The 22,868-nt window shown below is 40.7% G+C and overlaps 1 protein-coding gene across 1 annotated transcript in view; it reads right to left on the minus strand.

The window, feature by feature from the left end:
• celsr3 (cadherin, EGF LAG seven-pass G-type receptor 3) overlaps positions 1-22,868 on the minus strand; it is a 140,702-nt gene that overhangs the window by 98,462 nt on the left and 19,372 nt on the right. Inside the window, exons 2-3 of the mRNA XM_085344253.1 lie at positions 16,419-16,762; positions 13,061-13,349 (exon numbers count right to left, since the gene is read on the minus strand). Coding sequence (XP_085200379.1) covers positions 13,061-13,349; positions 16,419-16,762 — 633 coding nt within the window. The remainder of the gene's footprint in view (positions 1-13,060; positions 13,350-16,418; positions 16,763-22,868) is intronic.

Below are 22,868 nucleotides of genomic sequence, written 5' to 3' on the forward strand. Positions count from 1 at the left end.
ACATATTTCCATTACACCTACTCTATTATGTTATGTATTTATATGTTTCTATTTCCTTTATTTCCTCCCGTGCTATCTGTGCTCTTTCCTGAAACCAACTTGTCTTATTGCTCTGGCAAACACTTTATTCTTTGTTACCTCTGACTTACACACACACACACACACACACACACACACACACACACACACACACACACACACACACACACACACTTACACTTTTATTCTATTAATGACCTCTAAAACACATGTGACTCTCTGAATAATCTATCTTATGCCATTATCTCCCTCTCCTGCACTCTCACCCATCCGGCCTGGTTTTATCTTCCCCACAAAACTCAAATCTATCTTCTCCCACATACTCTCCCAGTTTAACCCTCTCCAGAAACTTTTTTAAACTCCTCTTTATCTTTTATTCTTTCTCTTAACTCCATCTTTCTATAGAATACTCACCACCACGCCTTTTTTGTTCCCCGTTGTGGTAAATGATCTTAATTCCACCTTTTACAACCTCTCATCAGTTTTTTCCTCAAATATTGTCTTTGTCTTATCGTTAAAGCTCCTCGTCTTTGACGCTTAATTCGTTTTCCTTGTCAGGTCTGACGTCGCGTCTTATCTTTTTAAAACTAATTTAGTTTTCATTTGGATTGCTTTTTAGTTGTCTGTGCTAACTTTGAGTCTCTTCTGTCTTTGGGAGTATAGTGAGTTAGGTGAATATCCAGCTCCCTCTGCAGCTGGATCCTTAGCTTCCTGTCTGACAGACGCCAGGTGGTCAGACTGGGCAGCATCACCTCATCCCCCATCACACTGAACACTGGTGCTCCACAGGGGTGTGTACTGAGCCCTCTCCTGTACTCACTCTACACCTACGACTGCACAGCCACTAACAGCTCCAACATCATTGTGAAGTTTGCGGACGACACTACAGTGGTGGGTCTTATCACCAACGGTGATGAGACGGCTTACAGGGAGGAGGTCAGCGCCCTGACCCACTGGTGTCAAGACAACCATCTCACCCTCAACGTCGCAAAGACAAAGGAGTTGATAGTGGACTTCCGGAGGTGCAGAGAAGTACACACCCCCATCACCATCAACGGCGCTGCTGTGGAGAGAGTGAGCAGCTTCCGGTTCCTTGGCGTACACCTGGCTGAGGATCTTACGTGGTCAGTACACACAAACAAAACAGTGAAGAAGGCGCAGCAGCGCCTCTTCTTTCTCAGGAGACTGAAAAGATTCGGCATGAGCCCCCGCATCCTCAGGACCTTCTATCACTGTGCCATTGAGAGCATCCTCACTGGATGCATCACCACCTGGTATGGCAACAGCACCGCCTACAACTGCAAAGCTCTCCAGCGAGTAGTGCGGTGCTCTGAACGGATAATTGGAGGTGAGCTTCCCTCCCTCCAAGACATCTACAGGAAGCGGTGCCTGAGGAAAGCGGGGAGGATCATCAAGGACTCCAGTCACCCCAGCCATAAACTGTTCAGACTGCTTCCATCAGGAAGGAGGTTCTGCAGCATCCGGTCCCGTACCAGCAGACTGAGAGACAGCTTTTTCCATCAGGCCATCAGACTGCTGAACACGTCATAGACACCTCAGCTTCACTACTGGAACTTCAACATTATGCACTCCACACTGTATATAAATGCCACTTGTTTTGCACATATTCAACTCTGTATATTTTATATATTTTATTATTATTATTATTATTATTTTATTTTATTTTTTTACTATTTAATTTGTAAAAATGTGTATACACACACACACACACACACACACACACACACACACGTAGGAAAATATTTAGTATACACATCCAGAAATGCATACACTATTATATATTGTACATATATTTATTAGTTTCAGGTTGGCCATTCTTGTATTTTGCTCGTTTGTGTTGTTGTGTTTGCACATCTCTGTTGCTTGTGGGGCTCGCACACAAGAATTTCACTCGCATGTGCTGTGCCAGTGTGCCTGCACATGTGATGTGACAATAAAAAGTGATTTGATTTGATTTGATTTGAAATGTTCCCCTCAGAAAATAATCCACAGATTGTTGGTTTAAAATTCACACCAGACTTTTGATCAAATTTTAATTTGTGTACTGTTTTTGTGAGCTCTATTGTTAATTCAGTTTGCATTCTGGTTAGATTAGGTCTTCTTCACCAAACCCTCTTTTTGCTCTTTCTCCCCCAGCATATGTGATACAGTAAGCAGGTATATAGGACAGTAGAACGCCAGCTGTTCAGGAGGCCAGTCATACAGCTGTTTTTAGTGCTCTTGCCATCCTTCAGTTTGAAATGTATTTCCTAGAGGATAGAAACTGTTCAAACTGTTCACATAAACAGCAACAAAGGTCCATCTTGGTGTCTAAAACTGATATTGAATTTGAAGCTGAGAAATATGTTTAACTAGAGAGAAACAAAGGCAGACGACCTTACACTAAATCAGAAAACTAAAGCAGTGCCATCATTGATGTAAATGTTTATATTGTTTTCACTTTCATGTTTAAAACAAAATACAGCTTTAAAATATTTTTATAATGTAATGAGTAGTTTACTATTTCATTTGAAATTCTAGTATTGGAACAGCATTTATACCGGTGTATAAAAGTGGTTAATTAAGTTAAGTAAGATAAGTAAGTGTCAATTAACGGTGTGATTAAAACCAAGAAACCAAATAAGTAGAGTGGTCACTATGAGCAAAGATAATTAATGCACATTGTTAATGTTCTTGAGCCTCAAAATGTGCAACATTACAGATTCTTTCTCTTTGTATGAAGCGCTCTGTCAAAGTGATTTAAGGAGAATTACTGATTTCCTTTCAATGATACAGCAGGATAGATGTGCACCATGCACGCCTGCTCTAAAGGTTACTGCTACAAAAAACTGCAACTTCACTTCTCAAATTTTCTTTCTCCTGCTTGAGGTGTTCCATATTCATTATTTGCTTTAGTTCATATCTGTTCTATATATCCTCTATATTTTCCAGTTTGTCTCACACACATTAATTTCATGCACTCTTCTTCTGCATTAAATGCTCAACTCTTCATTTCATTCCCCAAACTAATTCCCTCCCTCTTCATTCTCCCTTTCTTTATTCTCTCTCTTTTCTAATTCAAACTAAATTAGTCTCATAGCCTGAACTTCAGTCTTGCTGCAACCCATTCTTTCTTAGTCACTCACTCCTCATCCCATTTCTTTTTCTCTCTAAACCTTCTCCACTTCCTACAAAAAGCTAAAACTTCCATATATATTTAGATTATTCTTCACAAGCTTAAACATTGCCTATTTGTTCTTAGTGTGTGCTCTGGTTTCCATCTCTGCCTACTGGATTGAATTTCTCCGTGTAACATGCATATCTTCTTTATCGCACCCAAAACTAATCTCTCCTCTGCCTACTGCATCACCTACCCTCCTCTTCTGTTTCTCAGATTTCCTCTATCTAACATACAAACTGCTTCCCCACAACCAAGAGATTAAATTTCTACTTAAGCCATCTCTTCCCATTTTATCTTTTCACAAATTTTTTTAGTCTGCAGCCATGCCAATTTCTCTCTTTTTGTCATCTTCTCTTTGCATGTCCCAGCTCTCCGAGGTGTAGTATATCTTACTAAATCTGCATAATGTGCATCTGTCTTTATCGCTTCTGAGTCTTTTCTTTCACTTTGTAAGGAGGATCAGATATCCGCTCTTTTAGTCAGCTGTTATCTCTGCCTTTAAGGTGTACTGGGAACTTGTCTTTGTACCGCTGAGGTCTTTTTCCTGTTTTCAGGGTTAATGACTGTTGCACATCCCTGTCAGCACTGTAAGCTTAGCATGTTTTTCAAAGAAATGAATGCTCGTGGCAAGAAATATTACATTTTTTATGAATAGAAAAACAGAGCTTCAGCTGAGTTTTGTACAAGTAAAGGTAAGAACTATAATTTCCTTGCTATATATGTCACCTTGGGAAAAGTGATTAGAGAAGTAAAAGCTTTAAAAAAGCATTCAATTACTTCAGTTAGTGGCAATGCGTCTGTTTTTTTCTACTTTTTATCACCACAACCTGCATCTCTTCATGCTCAGATGGTAGTCTTTTTTAAGAGCACCATTTAATACTATAAAGGGTAAAAGAAATAATGTAATTCAATAAATAAATAAATAGAACAACAGACACACACAATTCAGTCTGTGGAGCATGCAGTTTGAATTTAAAGCTTAAATGTATTGGATTCCCCAGACAGACATCTGAGTGGATGGCAGGTACAAAGAAGCTTACCCATTTGCTAGTAAGGTGAAAATTTTTCTATTCCCACTTTAAACTCATTTTACAAAAGTTCACAGAAAAGTTTGTTAAAGCTCAAATTAGAAGGTCTTTGATATCTGCAGAAGGCTGATGGGAAATAGTTTTGAGAGGTATGAATCAGAGTGTAGCATTTTAAATGCTAATGCTAGTTGGTAAAAATGTGGGGCGCTTCTCTTAAAACACAAATTTATTCAGAAGGCTCCGTTAATGAGTCACCAGCAAACAGATAAACGCTGCAAAAGCACAGATGGATCATCTGTGGTGTGAGAGAGAAAAAGATACAAAGTATCACAATTCATGTAATACTACAGATACATATTTGGTTGCTATTAGCCGTTTACTGTTAGCTTATTACTTTTGCAGCTGTTCCGTCACATTATTGGCTCCCCAAAGACAGTTTGGTTATCTTTTATTCTACTTTTATTTTGTTTTGTGCGTTTTTGCAGCTTTTTTCTGTTTGCTGGTGTTTTCTTGAATTGAAATGGATTTGACCTCTGAGGGCCACTGTAAATGATGATGGCAGACAGCTAAACAATCTTGCCTAAACCTGAAATTGACCTGTGAATGTTTCCCCTTCCTTTGGCTTGGCAGGCACTGTTATAGATGTGCAAAGATTTGTTTGTCAACCCCAAAAATTTGATTAAAAAAGAAAGAAATTAGACATTTTTTCTATGTAGTTAGAAGGTGTGTGACCTTTATTTAATTTCAATGCAGTGTGGTTACAGCACTGCAGTAATTTGCCGTTGTGCTGGTTTCTCCTTTAGTTTGTTTCCTCAAGGTCACCATGCATGTGCTCGGTGGAGGGGCAAAGTGGTGCACGCAGCGAAGTAGCATTGGCAAGACTGGGACAAGAGACTATAAATCTAAGTTCATTGATACTTTTCCACAAAGAATTTTAACATGTAACAGTAAGAAAAGAAAATAGGTGGTAAAACTGGGTTGAAAGGGTCGTGTTACAGGACAAACTTGGGTGCAGGAGATTCACTAGTTTTATTAGATATACCTGAAGATCCTCTGTGAAAAAGGCCAATCAGCAAAGTCCAAACAAAATCCTGTTTTTAATCTAAAATTCTTTAATCCTTGACTCTAACCCACTGGGTTTAACATATAAGGTGTCATGGTTTCATTTAAAACCCCGGGCTAACCCTGGGGATTCAGTACTCAGCTGAATAGTACGACCCCTGCTGATGCAGTATCTTAGTGCTGTAGATCTGGAGTTGACACCACAAAGGTAGTGTGAACCTTTTTACACAGCTTGGGTAAAAAGCAGCGGTAACCCGCCTTTAAAGTGTCAAGTATGACTTATCCCGAGGTTAAATGTGGAGTTTAGAGAAAGGTTAGCCTGAGGTTACACGTACTATGAAAACCTCATTGGTGAAGGAGGCGAAGATGCTCAATCATGATAAAGATGCAGCTTATGCGCTTTGTGATGGGCATACTGTGCTCCACCTACCCTGAAGAAACAGCACAGTGCTTCAGAGATCACACCTGACTCAGATCTTTTGAGTTTCTCCCTCAATGGAAACAGAAAGTTTTCCGACTCGGTCAAAACCTCAGGCCTACCTCCTGCCTGTGTGAGCAATCCACAGATATTCAGGGAACCCAATTCAAAGCTGCAAAGGAGCATATGGGGGGATGGATAATGGCAGGATGGAAAAATGAGCAGCAGCACAAACTTAGTCAGGAGATATCTGGAGAGTTTGGGAATCAATTCGTCCCTGTTTAGTTGTTGTATTCCTTCTTTTCCTCTTCCCAATAGCTCCGGGGTATTGTCAAGACACTGTAACACCCGACGCCTACGCAGGAAAAGCACAACAATGACTGCCCAGAATCCATCTGATTTCCTTCACTCCCTCTTTCACCGCTCTATCCCACTCTCTCATAGATGCCTCTCCATTTTTTCCCCCTATAGCTCCTCGTCCGTGTTATTCTCATCCATCTCCCTAATTTTTCACTATGCTGCCATAGCCGTCTCCCCTCCTTCTTTTCCTTCATCTTTTACGCTCTGCTGTCTTCTTTGCTATCCAATCTTTTACACTTTGTGTCATTTCTCTCTGTCCACCCTGTGCCCCCTCACTTAAATGTGTTTTCTGCCCCTGTGGACGCTGTAAGCATGGATCACATACTGTCAGAAATTTCTATTTCCATTTCAATTACCAATTTCTTTCTGGTATCATCTGCAATCCAGTGATCTATAAAAAAAAATCTTTTCTCTTCCTCGTGCTTTTAATACCTCTCCTTCTTCTTCAAGTTCCTTTTATCCATCTTTTACAAATTTCTCTCCACTTCTTAAACTTTCTCGCCTCTCCATCTCTCTTTCCCTTTTCTCATCATACTCCACTTTTTGTCTCCCTCCCACTCGCTCTACGTCTCTTTCTACCTCCGTTTCTCCTTTGCTCATTTCCTATCTCTCTCCTCATCTCTTTTTCTTTTTTTCTTGTCTGCCTCGGTGGGAGTTTGGAAAACACTCTGTCTCTCTCATGAAAGAAAAGTGTTGCTTCACTCCCCCAGCTCTCTTTTGATTCGAAATAAAAGGCAATGTGAAATATCCCCCAGACACACACGCTGACATTCATAGCTTCTACCCTCTCCCACATCCACTCAATAGCAGAAGCAATGCAGCAGTATGAAGGGAAGGGAAAAATCTGAGTCGTGTTGAAATAAGTCCAGTGTATTGGAAAGGTAAGAAAGAACGAAGCACTGTGTATGTGTGTTAGAGTGTGTATGAAAAGGCAACAGATTAAAAAACGGTAAGCGTGGCAGTGGCGTTAGCGTGCATGTGCATATGTGTGTGTTTGTGTGTGTGAATACAAAAGACTAAGTAACAGGTAGAGGGCTGAGGAGGAGAAAGCTCTCCCAGGAGGCAGAGTGTGTGTTTTCATGTTGTTCAGCTCAACATGACAAAAGAGTGAAAACGGCACAGATCAAAACGGAAGTCAGTGTGGGACATGAACAAAGACGCACACAGTCAGTTTTAGTTTTCAGAGCGCAGCATTAAAGGCTAGAATCAGACACAAACAGACAAACACACAAAGACACACTCCACTGCAGTTTTTTCCTTTGAAAATTAGGGCTGAACGATTATGGAAAATAATCTAATTGCGATTTTTTGCCCCAATATTGCGATTGCGATGCGATATGCGATTATTTTTTAAGGTATTTGTCTTCTGTATTATTAAACAAAGACAAGCAATACATCATATAGTATGGCCAATACTATATTACATTAATTTTAAACTGTTCTTTCCTGGAAGACAGACCTCTGTTATGATGACATGAGGTGATGCATGAATTGATGACTGACATTTTTATTTAACTTCTTCAATCACAACAGTATATTTGAACATACACAATAGTTTATTTTTAGCTTACAAACATCTGAGCATAAAGTGCTGACAAGGAACCCTGGTGTAAACATTAAAATGAAAGTCAGTACAATGTGCAGATTGCAGAAATATACATAAAAAAAATCAGTGGCTTTACCACACTCAGTTTTTCGACATCTGTGAACTACTAGACAGTCATTCAATTAAAAAATAATATTAAATAAATAAAACTAATAAATAAAAAATACACACATCTTACTGATCTCTGCAGTCAGTAACATTACACATAAAGTGCAAACATAATAGCAATTGTATAAACACACACACAAACACGCCTTTAAAGTTTAAAGGCGTGAAATTGGACGGTCTAGCCTTCTGAATCAGAAGGCTAGTTCTGATTAGCGTCACCGCTGTCTCGGTGGAGTTTAATAAACTCGGCCGTCTGCTTCTTGCTATCTAAAATATAACCAGACACTGGTGTAAATTCTCGACTGTCTCATACTTCTGTTTAATAAGTTTTCTGTTTGACGTTTAGTCAGCTGTGTGAAAACCAAGGAGGAACCCACCCGGGGGATTAATAAAGTTTTATTTTATCTAATCTAATAACTTTAATCTCAGCCAAACCGATTTACTCACGAACAAACAAAACACTGAAAAAAGCCCAACAATAACATTTTTAGGTTGTCTAAGTGACTTATATATTACGTTTAACCCGAGCAGCGAAACTCCGCGGTGATCTGAAAATGATGTGCCGGGAGTTGTGCCGTTCTCGGCCGCATCAGTAACCCTCGAGCTCCCGGCTAGCTGTCGAGCTGGTGGGTAGCAGACGCCTCTGAAAACGTCGAAGCACTTTTGCAAATATGGGATATCTTGATAAACCGAGCAGATATTTGATGTTTACACAACTACTTTCTCGCCTGAAAATATGTTAAAAGTTTATTTTGTGACCCAGAAAGATTAGTATGAGTAATTTTAAAACTTAGTAGCGGCCGCCATTGCTGGAAACTGGAGTTTGGCTGGGCCGCGCTATGAATTCTGGGATATGGTAGTAATTTGGACAGCCTTCGGCGCGTCGCTGTGACGTAATCGGTCTACAAATGCGGCCTCAGGAGGATGCAGCCCATGAATTGTATAATATAATCGCAGTATAATCGCAGCCTTTGCGGTTAGAAAATTGCACTTGATCATGTCGCGATATTATCGCAAATGCGATATATCGTTCAGCCCTATTGAAAATACACCTTATCTGTGGCCACTGCATTCAAACCAATGACAGGCAGATAAAACAATTTGAACACACAAATGCTGCCTCCAGCCTATCTTTACAGCATGTGTATAATATATATATATATATATATATATATATATATATAAAAACACCCAGCGCGCCCCTGCGGGCGGTTTATCCTTCAAGCTCGGGTCCTCTACCAGAGGCCTGGGAGCTTGAGGGTCCTGCGCAGTATCTTAGCTGTTCCCAGGACTGCGCTCTTCTGGACAGAGATCTCCGATGTTTTTCCCGGGATCTGCTGGAGCCACTCGCCTAGCTTGGGAGTCACCGCACCTAGTGCTCCGATTACCACGGGGACCACCGTTACCTTCACCCTCCACATCCTCTCGAGCTCTTCTCTGAGCCCTTGGTATTTCTCCAGCTTCTCGTGTTCCTTCTTCCTGATATTGCTGTCATTCGGAACCGCTACATCGATCACTACGGCCGTCTTCTTCTGTTTGTCTACCACCACTATGTCCGGTTGGTTAGCCACCACCATTTTGTCCGTCTGTATCTGGAAGTCCCACAGGATCTTAGCTCGGTCATTCTCCACCACCCTTGGGGGCATCTCCCATTTTGACCTCGGGACTTCTAGGTTATACTCGGCACAGATGTTCCTGTACACTATGCCGGCCACTTGGTTATGGCGTTCCATGTATGCCTTGCCTGCTAGCATCTTGCACCCTGCTGTTATGTGCTGGATTGTCTCTGGGGCATCTTTACACAGCCTGCACCTGGGGTCTTGCCTGGTGTGATAGACCCCAGCCTCTATGGATCTTGTACTCAGAGCTTGTTCTTGTGCTGCCATGATTAGTGCCTCTGTGCTGTCTTTCAGTCCAGCTTTGTCCAGCCACTGGTAGGATTTCTGGATATCAGCCACCTCCTCTATCTGCCGGTGGTACATACCGTGCAGGGGCCTGTCCTTCCATGATGGTTCCTCGTCTCCCTCCTCTTTCTTGGGTTTCTGCTGCCTGAGGTATTCACTGAGCACTCGGTCAGTTGGGGCCATCTTCCCAATGTATTCTTGGATGTTCCTTGTCTCATCCTGGACTGTGGTGCTGACACTCACCAGTCCCCGGCCCCCTTCCTTCCGCTTAGCGTACAGCCTCAGGGTGCTGGACTTGGGGTGAAACCCTCCATGCATGGTAAGGAGCTTTCTTGTCTTTATGTCAGTGGCTTCTATCTCCTCCTTTGGCCAGCCTATTACCCCAGCAGGGTACCTGATCACGGGCAGGGCGTACGTGTTGATGGCCCGGATCTTGTTCTTACCATTCAGCTGACTCCTCAGGACTTGCCTGACCCTCTGCAGGTACTTGGTGGTTGCAGCCTTTCTAGCGGCCTCTTCATGGTTCCCATTTGCCTGCGGGATCCCCAGGTACTTGTAACTGTCCTCTATGTCTGCAATGTTGCCTTCTGGTAGTTCAATCCCCTCAGTTCTGACTACCTTCCCTCTCTTTGTTACCATCCGACTACACTTCTCCAGTCCGAACGACATTCCAATGTCATTGCTGTATAGCCTGGTAGTGTGGATCAGTGAATCGATGTCTCGTTCACTCTTGGCATACAGCTTGATGTCATCCATGTACAGGAGGTGGCTGACAACTGCTCCGTTCCGTAGTCGGTATCCGTAGCCAGTCTTGTTAATGATCTCACTGAGGGGGTTCAGGCCTATGCAGAACAGCAGTGGGGACAGAGCATCTCCTTGGTAGATCCCGCACTTGATGGTAACTTGTGCTATGGGCTTGGAGTTGGCCTCTAGTGTTGTACGCCACATCCCCATTGAGTTCCTGATGAAGGCTCTTAGGGTCCCATTGATCTTGTACAATTCTAGGCATTCCAGTATCCAGCTGTGGGGCATTGGGTCATAGGCCTTCTTGTAATCAATCCAGGCAGTGCACAGGTTGGTCAGTCTGGTCTTGCAGTCTCGGCTGATTGTTCTGTCTACCAGTAGCTGGTGTTTTGCACCTCTGGTATTCTTGCCAATTCCTTTCTGTGTCCCGCTCATGTATTGACCCATGTGCCTGTTCATCTTAGCCGATATGATGCCTGACAGGAGCTTCCATGTAGTACTGAGGCAGGTTATTGGTCGGTAGTTGGAGGGGACCGGTCCCTTCTTGGGGTCCTTGGGGATCAGGACCGTCCGGCCTTCAGTTAGCCATTCCGGGTGTCTCTCGTTAACTAGAAGTTGGTTCATTTGTGCTGCCAGACGCTCGTGGAGTGCAGTCAGCTTCTTCAGCCAGTAGGCGTGAACCATGTCGGGCCCTGGTGCTGTCCAACTCTTCATACTGGAGACCCTTTCTTGGATATCTGCCACTGTGATGGTTACTGGACCCTGTTCAGGGAGGTCGCTGTGGTCTGCCCTCAGATCCACTAGCCACTGAGCATTGCCGTTATGGGTTGCGTCCTTCTCCCATATGCTCTTCCAGTATTGCTCCGTCTCCAGCCTTGGTGGTGCTGTTCTCTTATTGTTCCCTTGCCACTGAGAGTACACCTTTGCTGGTTCTGTGGAGAACAGCTGGTTTATTCTCCTGCCTTCTATCTCTCTGGTGTACCTCCTCAAGCGGCTGGCCAAGGCTGTGAGTCTTTGCTTGGCAGTTTCCAAGGCCTCAGGTATGGACAGCTTGCTGTATTTCTTAGGCACCTTATTTGTCGCACCTTTCTGCAACTCCGTTAGTTGGCATATATATATATATATATGCATTTTAATCATTGTATTATTATGTGTATTCATAATGACCCAACTTTAAAAAATCAAAGCATTTCATTTGAAGGTTTGAAACTTTCGAAAGATCACTGTGACTTTGTGAATACTACGGAACAAAAAGATCAGTTGATGAGTTTCTAAACTTGTAGCTTTTCCCTGAGGATTGGTTTGCTTTCACATATAGAAAAATCCAAATGAACTGTAAGTGAACCAAAATGCATCACTAAAAGCCATGTGAGAATATTCAGTTTGCTTATTGACCAGATGTGTTTGGGGGGAGAGCAACAAGAGTAAAAAGAGGAAGAAGATGCTGTGAAGATGCTTCTGGACGATTGGACAACAGAGAATTTACTTCATTTCACAGCTAGCTGCTAATCTTTGCACATCTATAGTACCTTGCTGCATAACAGAAGGTAGCGCTGTGTGGTAGCCAGAGGTAGGATCCAAAGGCAGGACTCGGGAACAAAGGGGTAACTAAAAGAGGCAGCTTTATTTACTGTAACTACCAGACACTAAAGAAATACAATAGTACAAAACTCCAAAAACGAGAAACTAGGAACTTGGAATGAGGAACAAATGACAGACACCACTGAACACATGGAAACACACAGCAAACTATGATGAGACATCGAAGAACAGAGAAAAACTGAAGACTTAACTACACACACAGGATAACGAGAGGGTGGACCACAGGTGTACACAGCTGTAACTAATTACTCACTAACAAGACAGAGCAAGCAAAACTCAACTCTATGCACACAGAACGAGAGACTATCAAAATAAAACAGGAAATACTGCACACATAATTCAAAATTAAAGAAGATACAGTAATAAGAAAGTCATAAATAGCTGACTTTCCTTAACATAGACTGTTTCTTCATCACTTCACTAAGAGTGAACTTAGAGGCTGGAGCCAATACAAATTTTACAATTTAAAATCATTGCTAACAAGTTTGAGTGTGGGAGGAAACTTGGAGTACCTCATGGAAATCTATGCAGGCACAATGGGAACATACAAACAGTAATTTGCAGTAGAATTTTCCACTTTTAAGCAGATGAAAGTGCTTCTTTTTAAGCGTTGTAAGCTTTTTAAGCAGTCTGGTTTTTGTATCATAACCAAGCATATGAAAGCTTTCCTCTAAGGATTTCCCTCAAAGCTTGATCTAGAAGAACTGCTAATAAGACCTGCACTCATTTTCCAAGCACATCTTCATTAAAGCAGACTCACTACTGGAAATGTCAATTAGTTGAAAAAAAGGACTAGGACTAAGCTGGTTAGATATAAATCAGTTCTATTAAATTTAACTGACAAGGCAAGAATGACTCAGCCTTATATTAAACCTGGTTTATTCTACAGTTTCTTGAAACAAACTGTTTATCATCAGTATGAATATATCACATTGTTCGTCAGACAAAAACAGACTTTTCCACAAAACACTTTCAAACAGCACACGCACACACTCCCTCGCTACTCACCGGTGTAGTCTTCGCGGCAGATACAGGTGTACCCTCCCTCTCTGCGGGCACACACCCCTCCGTTCAGACAGGGGTTGGAGTAGCACAGGTTGATCTCTGTCTCACAGTAATCACCCGTGAATCCCACTGGGCAGCGGCAGCGTAGTCCTGCGATGGGGTGGATGGGCCGGAACAAGATGGAGGGTGAGGAGATGAAGGGGGCAGAGCTGTTGAAACGCAGCACTGAGATGCACTTCATGTAGTTCTGGCAAGGCTCCCGCAAGCACACGTTGTCATCAAACGGGAGGACCTGGAGCAATAGAAGAGGAAACATATACAGTGTAGTGTGAGGAATATTCTCAATTTAGACTTTCAAGCGTCCTCACTCAGGGCTTCTTTTATCACTCATAATAAAGTTACTTTTTAATATTTATAAGCGGTGAAATCGTTCTTGTTTTTGTGTTCCAGTGATCTATTTCAGCAATGGTGGAAAAAGTCTTCAGATCTTCAAAGTAAAAGCATCACTATAACAATCCAACTAAACTAAAAGTACATTAGATATTAACAGCACCTAGTACTGAAGTTAATTAAGTAAAAATCTCCCTGATGATTATTAAAGTTTTTAAAAAGTATCATTTTTAACAATGACATAAAGATACAGTTTAATGAATTTGTAACATGTTATGATGAAGTGAAGAAAGATGCCAAAACAGTTTCTTATACTTAATTTGTATCATTTGGGCAAACGAGGAAATACATAAATTGAAAAAACAATATAAAAACAAATTAAGCAACCATCAGTATCTGCTACTGGTTGAATTTGTATTTTAAAAACCTTTACTGGTAGAAATAATAACATGAAAGAAAAAAAAAAGTATGTTTTTTTCTTTTAGGAGAAATTAAACATGCTAGCATGCTAATGTTTTGAATGCTAGCATGCTAGCTAATACTAAAACATGCTCATGGCTATATAAACATGATACTGTAAGGCACTGTCACAGTCATACTGGTAGGAGCATCAAAAAAACAAAAATGCTACACAGCCTTTTAAAGTTTATTTACTATATTATACTTACTGTCAAACTGGCACATAAATCAAAACAGTAAATGTGCAGGCAGGTAAGGTAAACCTGCCTTCTTCTGAATTCTGCTATGATGTATAGGCTGGTTATAAAAGTCTATACCTGTAGTTTGGGGAAGGAGTTTCTCACTGACTGACTTGTTAGGTGGCTTCACACTTCTGACTGGTGAAAGTTATCATTTGATTGCTACAAAATGGTAATCTTCAGTAATGTTAGACATACATATTTAAAATGGGAATGCCTTTATTTATTCCATTTTAAACAATGTAATTTTATTATCACATTGGAGTTTTCTTGGTTCTTTGTACTTAAAATATTCATATTACCTTCATTTACCTGATACTAGCAGTCTTAACCTTCTCCACAGGTCAACCCCCCCAGCTATCAGTCATTTAGCATGCTGCCTTGGACACAGTGACAGCAGTGGGCTGTGTGTCTTTGCATAACCAGTCACTTTCCCAAATTGTATATTTACAGCTTTTGCTTGCTGTTAAGGCCAGTGGACCAGATATATTCACTAGATTGTGTCTTCTTAAGAGCTGAGATCCTGTGTGCATGTGTGATTGTGTGACAGTGCCTGTTAAGATAAGATCAAAGGCACTCACCACTGGTGTCTCTCTCACCCCTTTATAAATATTTCCTTCTGGATTCACCTTCTTCCTTCTGCTTCTATCTATCTCTCTCTTACCGCGAGATTCCCTTGGGTTGTGTAAACATTACATAACTGATGTGCTTGTCCAGGTGTTCCTGATTTCATGCATGAGAACATTTAATGGTCATATTTGCCCGTTGTTCTGTAAAGTCACATGGCTGATGTGCCACAGGAAGCTGTATTGTGTTATTACTAGTTCACATCCAACAAGCTCAGATGTATACTCACAGGCCACTTTATTAGTTACACATTGCTAGTACTTTTTGCCATCAGAGCTGTCTTCTTCATTGCTGGAAACATTCCTCAGAGATATTGCTCCGTATTGACATGACAGCATCACACAGTTCCTGCAGCAATGCCAGCTGCACATCCATGAAGTGAATGTGGAGGCTATTTGAGTTCAGTGAACTCACTGTCGTGTTCAAGAAACCAGTTTGAGATGATGTGAGCTTTGTGACAATCAACATTATCTTGCTAGAAACAGCCATCAGAGGAAGAGCACACCGTGGTCATAAAGGGATGGATATGGTCAGTAAGCCTCAGACGAGGCCTTTAAATGATGCTGGGTTGGTACAGAGTGTGCCAAGGAAAAAAAATACTATCACCAGCAGCCTGAACCCCTGATGAAAGGCAGGATGAAAACACGTTTTGATTATCTTTACATCAAATATTTCAACAGAAATTGGGACTCGTCAGACCAGACAACAATTTTTTCAGTCTTCTAATGCCCACTTTTGGTGAGCCCATGTAAACTATAGCCTCAATTTCTTGCTCTTAGCTGAGAGGAGTAGCACCCAGGGTGTTATTCTGCTGCTGTAGCCCATCTGCTTCAAGGTTTGATGAGATGCTCTTCTGCATACCTTGGTTTCAACAAGTGATTATTTGAGTTGACAGTTGCCCTGTTGTCTTGTGAGCGGTGACATCAACAAGGCATTTTTCACCCACACAAATGGCACTCACTAGAAATTTTCTCTTTTTCAGACCATTCTTTATAAACTCTAGTGTAGGAAAATCCCAGGAGATCAGAGTGTAAAACACAGCCTATTTGGCACAAACAACAATGCCACATTCAAAAGTCACTAAAATCTTCTTTCTTTCTCATTCAGACGCTTGATTTGAACTTTGACAGGTCGGGTTCACCATCTCTGCATGCGTAAATTCATTAAGTTGCTGCCATGTGTTTGGCTGAATCAATATTTCCATTAATGTGCAGTTAAACAGGTGTAGCTAATGAATATTTCTCTGTTACATAGGCTTACTGTCATTCTTTTTAATAAAGTGAATTAATAAGTCAATACATTTTAAAATAAATAATTTCAAGAAATATTAAATGTTATACCTCATAAATGATTAATATTTATTAACTAGCTTCCTATAATTTCATGCAGTGCATGTGCAGCCTGAAAGAGTGTAAGGCTATTTTTAAAGGCGCTTATTAAAGGTACATTCATTAATCTCAAAGAATATTCTTGTTTTCAATACAGCAAAAAGACCATGCTTTGAACCAGAGAAACACCATATGAGAGAGTTAAATGGTATTTATATGCTTGCCAACATTTTTGCCTTTGTGATGTGATGAAGGAGTTAAAGTCAGACACTCAGAGGTGTGATTCCTCTGTGTGTGTCTTTTTGCACATGGACTAACCTCCATCTGTGTCAGTGACGTCAGCCTCGGCCTGTTCAGGTACAGCTGCTCCTCCAGGGCCTCAGAGGGAAAGAAATGTCCGCCCGGCAACGCGGCAGAGAAGCTGACATTCAGGATTCCTCCGGGTGCCGCATCCAGATCCGGCTGAATGTTGAAGATGAAAACATCCTCGACAGGAACTGAGAGAACAGCGGACACACCTTCCAAGAAGGTTCCCAGCAGTGGTGACAGGAAGTGCTCCTGGGACATGTTCTGAAGGCGGACAGTGACACTGCTGCCCAACATGTCCTCTGTGATAATGAGGACGCGGAGAACACACTGAGCCGAAATGCTGTGGACGCCATCTGAAGAGTTGAAGAAGATAGCAGAGGGCAGCCAGTTAGGTGAACGAATAGAAGAGGAACTTATGCAGGTTATAAGGAAAGAGAAAGCGAGAGAGAAAGTCAGAGTGGCACAGTCAGTGACCAGGATGTGGACGGGGCGCAGAGTGAAAGAAGAAACTTTGAGAGGAAGCTTCAGAGGAAGAGGTGAGGAATGACAGAGATGACAGAAGAGCAGAGATATTCACCAATGCAAAGATAAAACAGGAAGTAGTCACAACCGTGTTAACGTAATGTAATTAATGTAATTTTATGTTACTTAAATTGATTAAGAGTGGGAGAGAAAGTCACAGGTAACTGAAACTACCAGTGCTTCTGTGTCGATGATACCACAGAAACTACGTTTTCTATCACTGGACTGGGACTGAAGCTCACTGGCTGATCTTGATAAAAGGTGGAGTTGGTGGACGAACATTTTAGTTTTATATTCATGTAACAAAAGTGGTGTTTACAATCCATTCACACCAAAGGTTACCATGAGGTGCTGGTCACTAGAAGTAGATTTGACAACATATAAAATATATAAAATATTCTAGCTGTATGACAGTACGGTCTGAGGGAAGCAAAAACAGCTCATGCAAAAACATAAATAATCCTTATTTGCCTTAAAATATATTGGAATTGTGACATTAGAACTCATATAAGAAGGAGGAAGCTTTGATATCTTAATGTCTAAGCAGGAACATTATCTGATCCACTGGATTCATTGAATTTTTTAGATACAACTCTTTATAATATCGTTTACAGTTAATGTTTAACTGTATCTTTTTCTTTACATATTTAAAATGTAATTAAAATTAACCTAATTTCTAATATTTTAATGACATTTAACCTAAAAAAAATTAAAAATTGAAGTCTTACTATGAGATAATTACATTATTTACCCTTTCTTTTACATTTGCGGTTCACTGAAAGTTTCTCACACAGATATCTAACAGATAAATTACTACTGTAGGACATATTATACAGTATTATAATAGTATTATATATGATTGTCTAGTTACAAGAAAATGAGTTTATGGAGCCTGAATATAGCAGTCTGCTTTGACACCACCTAAGTTATTGTAATAAATATTATATATATATATATTTTTTTTATCCATAACAAAATTTCAGCAAATAAATATGCAAAGATGGAAAGGTGAGGGCAGCAGCATGAGGACCCCAGGGGGAAAAACAAAAAGGCAGGCATCTGTGACAACCGATATGACACTGATTAAGTCAGTTATAGCATTAAAGGAGCTGGAGCGAGTAGCAGAGGCAACAGCGACTGCAGGGAAGCTTAAGCAACTTAAATTAGTGAGCCCCATGGAAAAACAGGAAGTACCGCTGATATAGGCTGGCCTGGCAGTCAGATCGGCTGTTATTAGGTGATTTGTGATCTGCTTGAATGTCTAGGTAAGCACTGGAGGAAACAACTGGATTACATGTACTGGGAATGGTAAAATATGACTGACTTATGGTGGTGCTACTGGTTAGAAATACAAAGCACAGAAGCCTCACACTGTGTTTTTTAGAGTATTAAAATCCTTGGTTTAGCTGGTCTTAGCAAAGGTTTTTTTTGTCTAATAATTAATGTTGCCTTTAATATTGAACCAGCACCACTAATCTTTCTAAGCTTAAGCAAATTCATAACATCAAATAGGAAAAATCTGATACAATGAAGGTATATGTTGTATACGTATGAGTCTGAGTATGAACATGGGCAGCAGCTCCACATAAACACTTTATTTTTTTTGCATTAGCTTTCACTGACACTTGGAGACAGCATGACACAAAGTATTTTAGTGCTCCTTTTTCGCTCTTCTTACTTCCACTACAGCCCCGAAGATCAAACAGCATGGCTGTAGACACTCTGTATTGCTGTATGTGTGAATGTAGTCATCATCTGTGAACCTACATGTCAGGCATAAGATGTGGTGATAGGAGATTTGCAGCATAAAAGTGCTGAATCCTCTGAGGTCCACTTTAGTCTCTGGAAAGGATGATGCAATTCATTATCATGTGTTACAGTTAAGTAATAGAAAAGTGATCCTCTGAAGTCTACATCTATTTGTGAGTCACACAGAAGGTGGCGCGCAAACTGAGCGTTCTCATGTAGGGAAGCGTTGGGTTTCCATCTTCCCACACGCAGCTTTACTTACAGATTCGACAGGGCACTCCTTTCGCTGGGAGTCCACAAAATGAGCTCATTGGAAGCGCAGCAGGTCACAGCCCTCACAAACACCCATTTTATTCGCAGACACGAAGTGTGTTTAATCTATACTGGATGTACTGCTGGGCAGTGTTGTGTGCTGTAAAGCAATTTGGTCCAACAAGCTGGCAAATAAGCCATAAAGGGACACAAATGCAGACAAACACAGCATAAGAAAGCAATACACGGGAAAAAATGACAGGAAAGAATGAAATAAAGAAAGGGAGAAAAAGGAGCGTTATGGGTGGAGGGTGAGGGGTGAACAGAGACAGAGGGAAGATGTGACATGGACATGAGCAGGAGAACAGAGAGGCGGTGGAGGGTGAAGGAGCGCGAAGAAGGTTTATTAAAAACTGAAAACTGAAATGGAAAAAAGGGGGAGAGAGAGAGCTTTTAACCAGGGATTAATAAAACGAGAGATTATGGCTTAATTTGTTTACGCTACTATAAATAAACACAAATCTTTATCTTTGTTAATGCTTTAGTAAAAATATTTCAGGATGTTATTAATTGAATTTATTTAAGTTTTAAAAAGGGAAAAAATCTAATTCTTTTATTTAGATTTTTGATTTATGTATGGTTATTTGGCGATTCTCTAACGTGTAAAAAAAAGACATCAAAAGGAAGAAAAACGCAGAACGTAAAACTGTCAGAAGAACGGGATAAATGTAGGAGGACATACAGCGAGAGCGAGAGAGAATGGAAAGACGGATGTATGGAGGCTGGGGGTTGGGTCTGGTGGCAGCTGGTTTGATTACCGGATTATGAGGAGCCTCACTCCCCACTGACCTCTAACACACACACAGACACACACATATGCACGCATACACACACTCAAATCCAGAGGCCATCATAACAAATGAGCAGCCAGAGGGAAGAGTGGTTCTGTGAAGGGGACGGAGGAGCAAACCTAGCAAACAATCTGTAGGGGACATTTTAATAGAACATAAGGAGGAAATAATGCGCACAAAGAAACACATTTGGATCAAACTGATACGGTCATAGAGTACAGCACATACAGGACACATTAGGTGAAATAATTAAATGTCACTTCGTCTTCCTAGGCTAAAACCCAGCTTTATTATCGCCTCTCCGGATCACAATGCAAAGACACGGCACTAATTGACACTGATCTCCCATTGTCATTGAAATGAGACAGGGATCTATGAAAAGACCCAGGATAATCTACTCGAGTAGTACCCTCTTTTACATAGACACACACACACACTCACACACACACACCCTATTGCTGTTCAGCATGATGTATGTTGAGCATCTGACATCAGGAGACCCTTTTTAAATTAATCCAGGCTCTTATAAAGTCTGATTTTAAGCCATGTACCTTTGGGCAGGATTTGTGTCATTACAACTAGTTTAGAAGCCAATCCTGGTCCAACAGCCAACTTTGACATCTGTGACATGAAGTAATGAACTTTAAGCCTCTCTTGCTCAAACACGGAGAACGGGCTTTCAGTGATGTCTTGTATCCAGTAGATAAAAATGTGAGTGTTGTTGAGAGCGAGATGAGGAAAAACAGATTCGACTGTCGTGTCTGGATTCTAATCTGGCCCGGAATTCTGTTCAAAGTTTAAACAATGTCTACTCCAGCTTTTCCAACCCTTACTAATTAGGTTAAAAAACAACTGCAAAATCTGTAAACTACACCGTGAACCCAAGATTCCTATCAATCTAATTCTATGAGAAAAAGCAGCTATAAATTATCACCTTAAAACTCAAACTGCTCTTTCAGGAAGTGAGGACGTGGCAGATTTTTCTCTTTCCCCAAAAACTTTTGTTAACAAGAAGCACTCCAAGAGCACAATCCTCAACCAAGGAGTGGAATAGCATTGTGGGGTTTTTTTTCGACATATTTTAAGAAGTTTGAAGTGAAAAAAATCCATTTGGAAATGCAGACTTTTATTTTTTCTGTTAAAGCCTATTGACAGAATTTTAAGTACAGTTTTTTGAGTAGCATTCATTTCATTGTTTAGTATTATCTTTTTAAATGTTAAAATAGTAATAAACACCAAGTAACATTATGTTTAAAATCCCCATTTATCATTCCCTATATTCCTATATGTTGTCAGTACAAACGATGGCAGTGAGAAACATCAGATTAATCTACTGACCTTGAAGGAGTGGTCAGAGGTCAAATGTGACATCATATTTTAAATCCTTATATGGTACTTTGTATATGTAGACAATACACATCACACTTGTAAGAATCATAGTTTCTAGGTTAAATGGGTTTTGGTCCATTTTCGACCAATAAATCATCAATCACGTTGACCCTGAAGACTTTGGTGTAAACCAAATTTTAACGGATTGTTAAGATGACCCCACTCTACAACCTTATGAAGTTTAAACAGAATTCATTTAAAACTACTCGAGATCACGCGTTCAAAGACATGAAATGATGACATGCACACGCAAATGCATATGCTATGAAAAACACAACTTCCTGGCACAGGTAATAAAAAGGCAGAGGCAAAAGTAAAACAAATGTACAAACATTCTCTACAAAACAGATGTCTAATTTGAACAAAAAAGGAGAATACATGTGACCGTTCATCTGATTATTTGACCTTTTTTCCACAGCTGCTTCATGCCCTTTTATTATTGATCATATTGATGGGGAACCTGTGAGATTGCACCACAAAGACTTGACAGAAGTCTCGATTGATTTGTTTGATTTTTTTTTTCATACTGCTATGTGTTTAATAGTCATATCGTGTTAGCCTCCTGCAAACTGTATTCTCAAATGTTTTCTGACAGGAAAAAACAAAACAATTTCATCTGCCAGACACGCTGAATATTTTCACTGCCTCCTAGGAACCTCCTTCATTGGCCCACTGGGGACAACAGTGGCATTCAAACAGGAACATCTGACAACTGAACAAATCATTTAACAGTCTCAAATGAAACAGTCAATAGTACCACTGCCTGTTTGTCTTGAAGGTTTTAGCATCAACCCCCCAGCAGACAATGCAGTGCGCTAAACCTGGCAGACACACATAAATGTACACAGAAAACATCTTCATTTGGCTCTTCTCGTTACTTTAAATAATCTGAGTAGCATGCACTTAGCACGAGGCTCTTCACGCATCGCTCTACACAGACATACTGAGCTTGAAAAGAGCAGCAATTCAGCATGCACAACTGTTATGACCAATTACGACAGCAAACCATGCCCGTGTGCTGACAGACCGGGTCGTTTCACTAATCACCTCCTTCTGTAAGGTCAGCTCTATACAGGTACGTGACCTGGCATCCTAACTCGAGTTTGGCTAAAAGTTGCAACTAATAAATGAGTGAGAAATCTGGGCTGTTTGAGTCAAATGAGTCTTGAGTCAAAGAATATTTCTGCCACGTCTGAATTCTTGACTTCACCTCAAGTCTGACTTCTACAACTAAAGGAATCTATTGATGTTGAGTTCAATTTAAGATAGAAAGAAAGTGTAAACAGACACAACCCGCTGTGTGAAAGTAACAGTTTATCAAACCTGACCACAAGTGACTTACTGTCCTTTAAATTCCTCCCACAACTCTAAGACGTCAGGCATCATAACTCTGCGACCCTGATGTGTAATTTTGAACTGATCCTCTTTGTGTCTTCCACTTGGTTACGGAGCAGGATTTGTTGGTGAGAGAGTAAAGGTAATCTTCCCCTGTAAGCCAGGAAGTCATAACTAATGCATCACCATGTCTTCACGCCACAGCACTTTAGCTCACATAGAAACAAGGAAACATTTATAGTCTCCAAACTGAAAACGCCACAAATGGAGGGTTATTTTGGCATCTTTCGGACCATGGGAAAACAAAGCATTTTGTAAATAACAACTTGGAGATGTGTTTGCAAGCTCTCATGGCTCCTTT

This window comes from Diplotaxodon limnothrissa, linkage group LG20 (assembly GCF_057381915.1).
Source record: "Diplotaxodon limnothrissa isolate DT_005_m linkage group LG20, D_limnothrissa_male_GT1.1, whole genome shotgun sequence".
NCBI lineage: Eukaryota > Metazoa > Chordata > Actinopteri > Cichliformes > Cichlidae > Diplotaxodon > Diplotaxodon limnothrissa.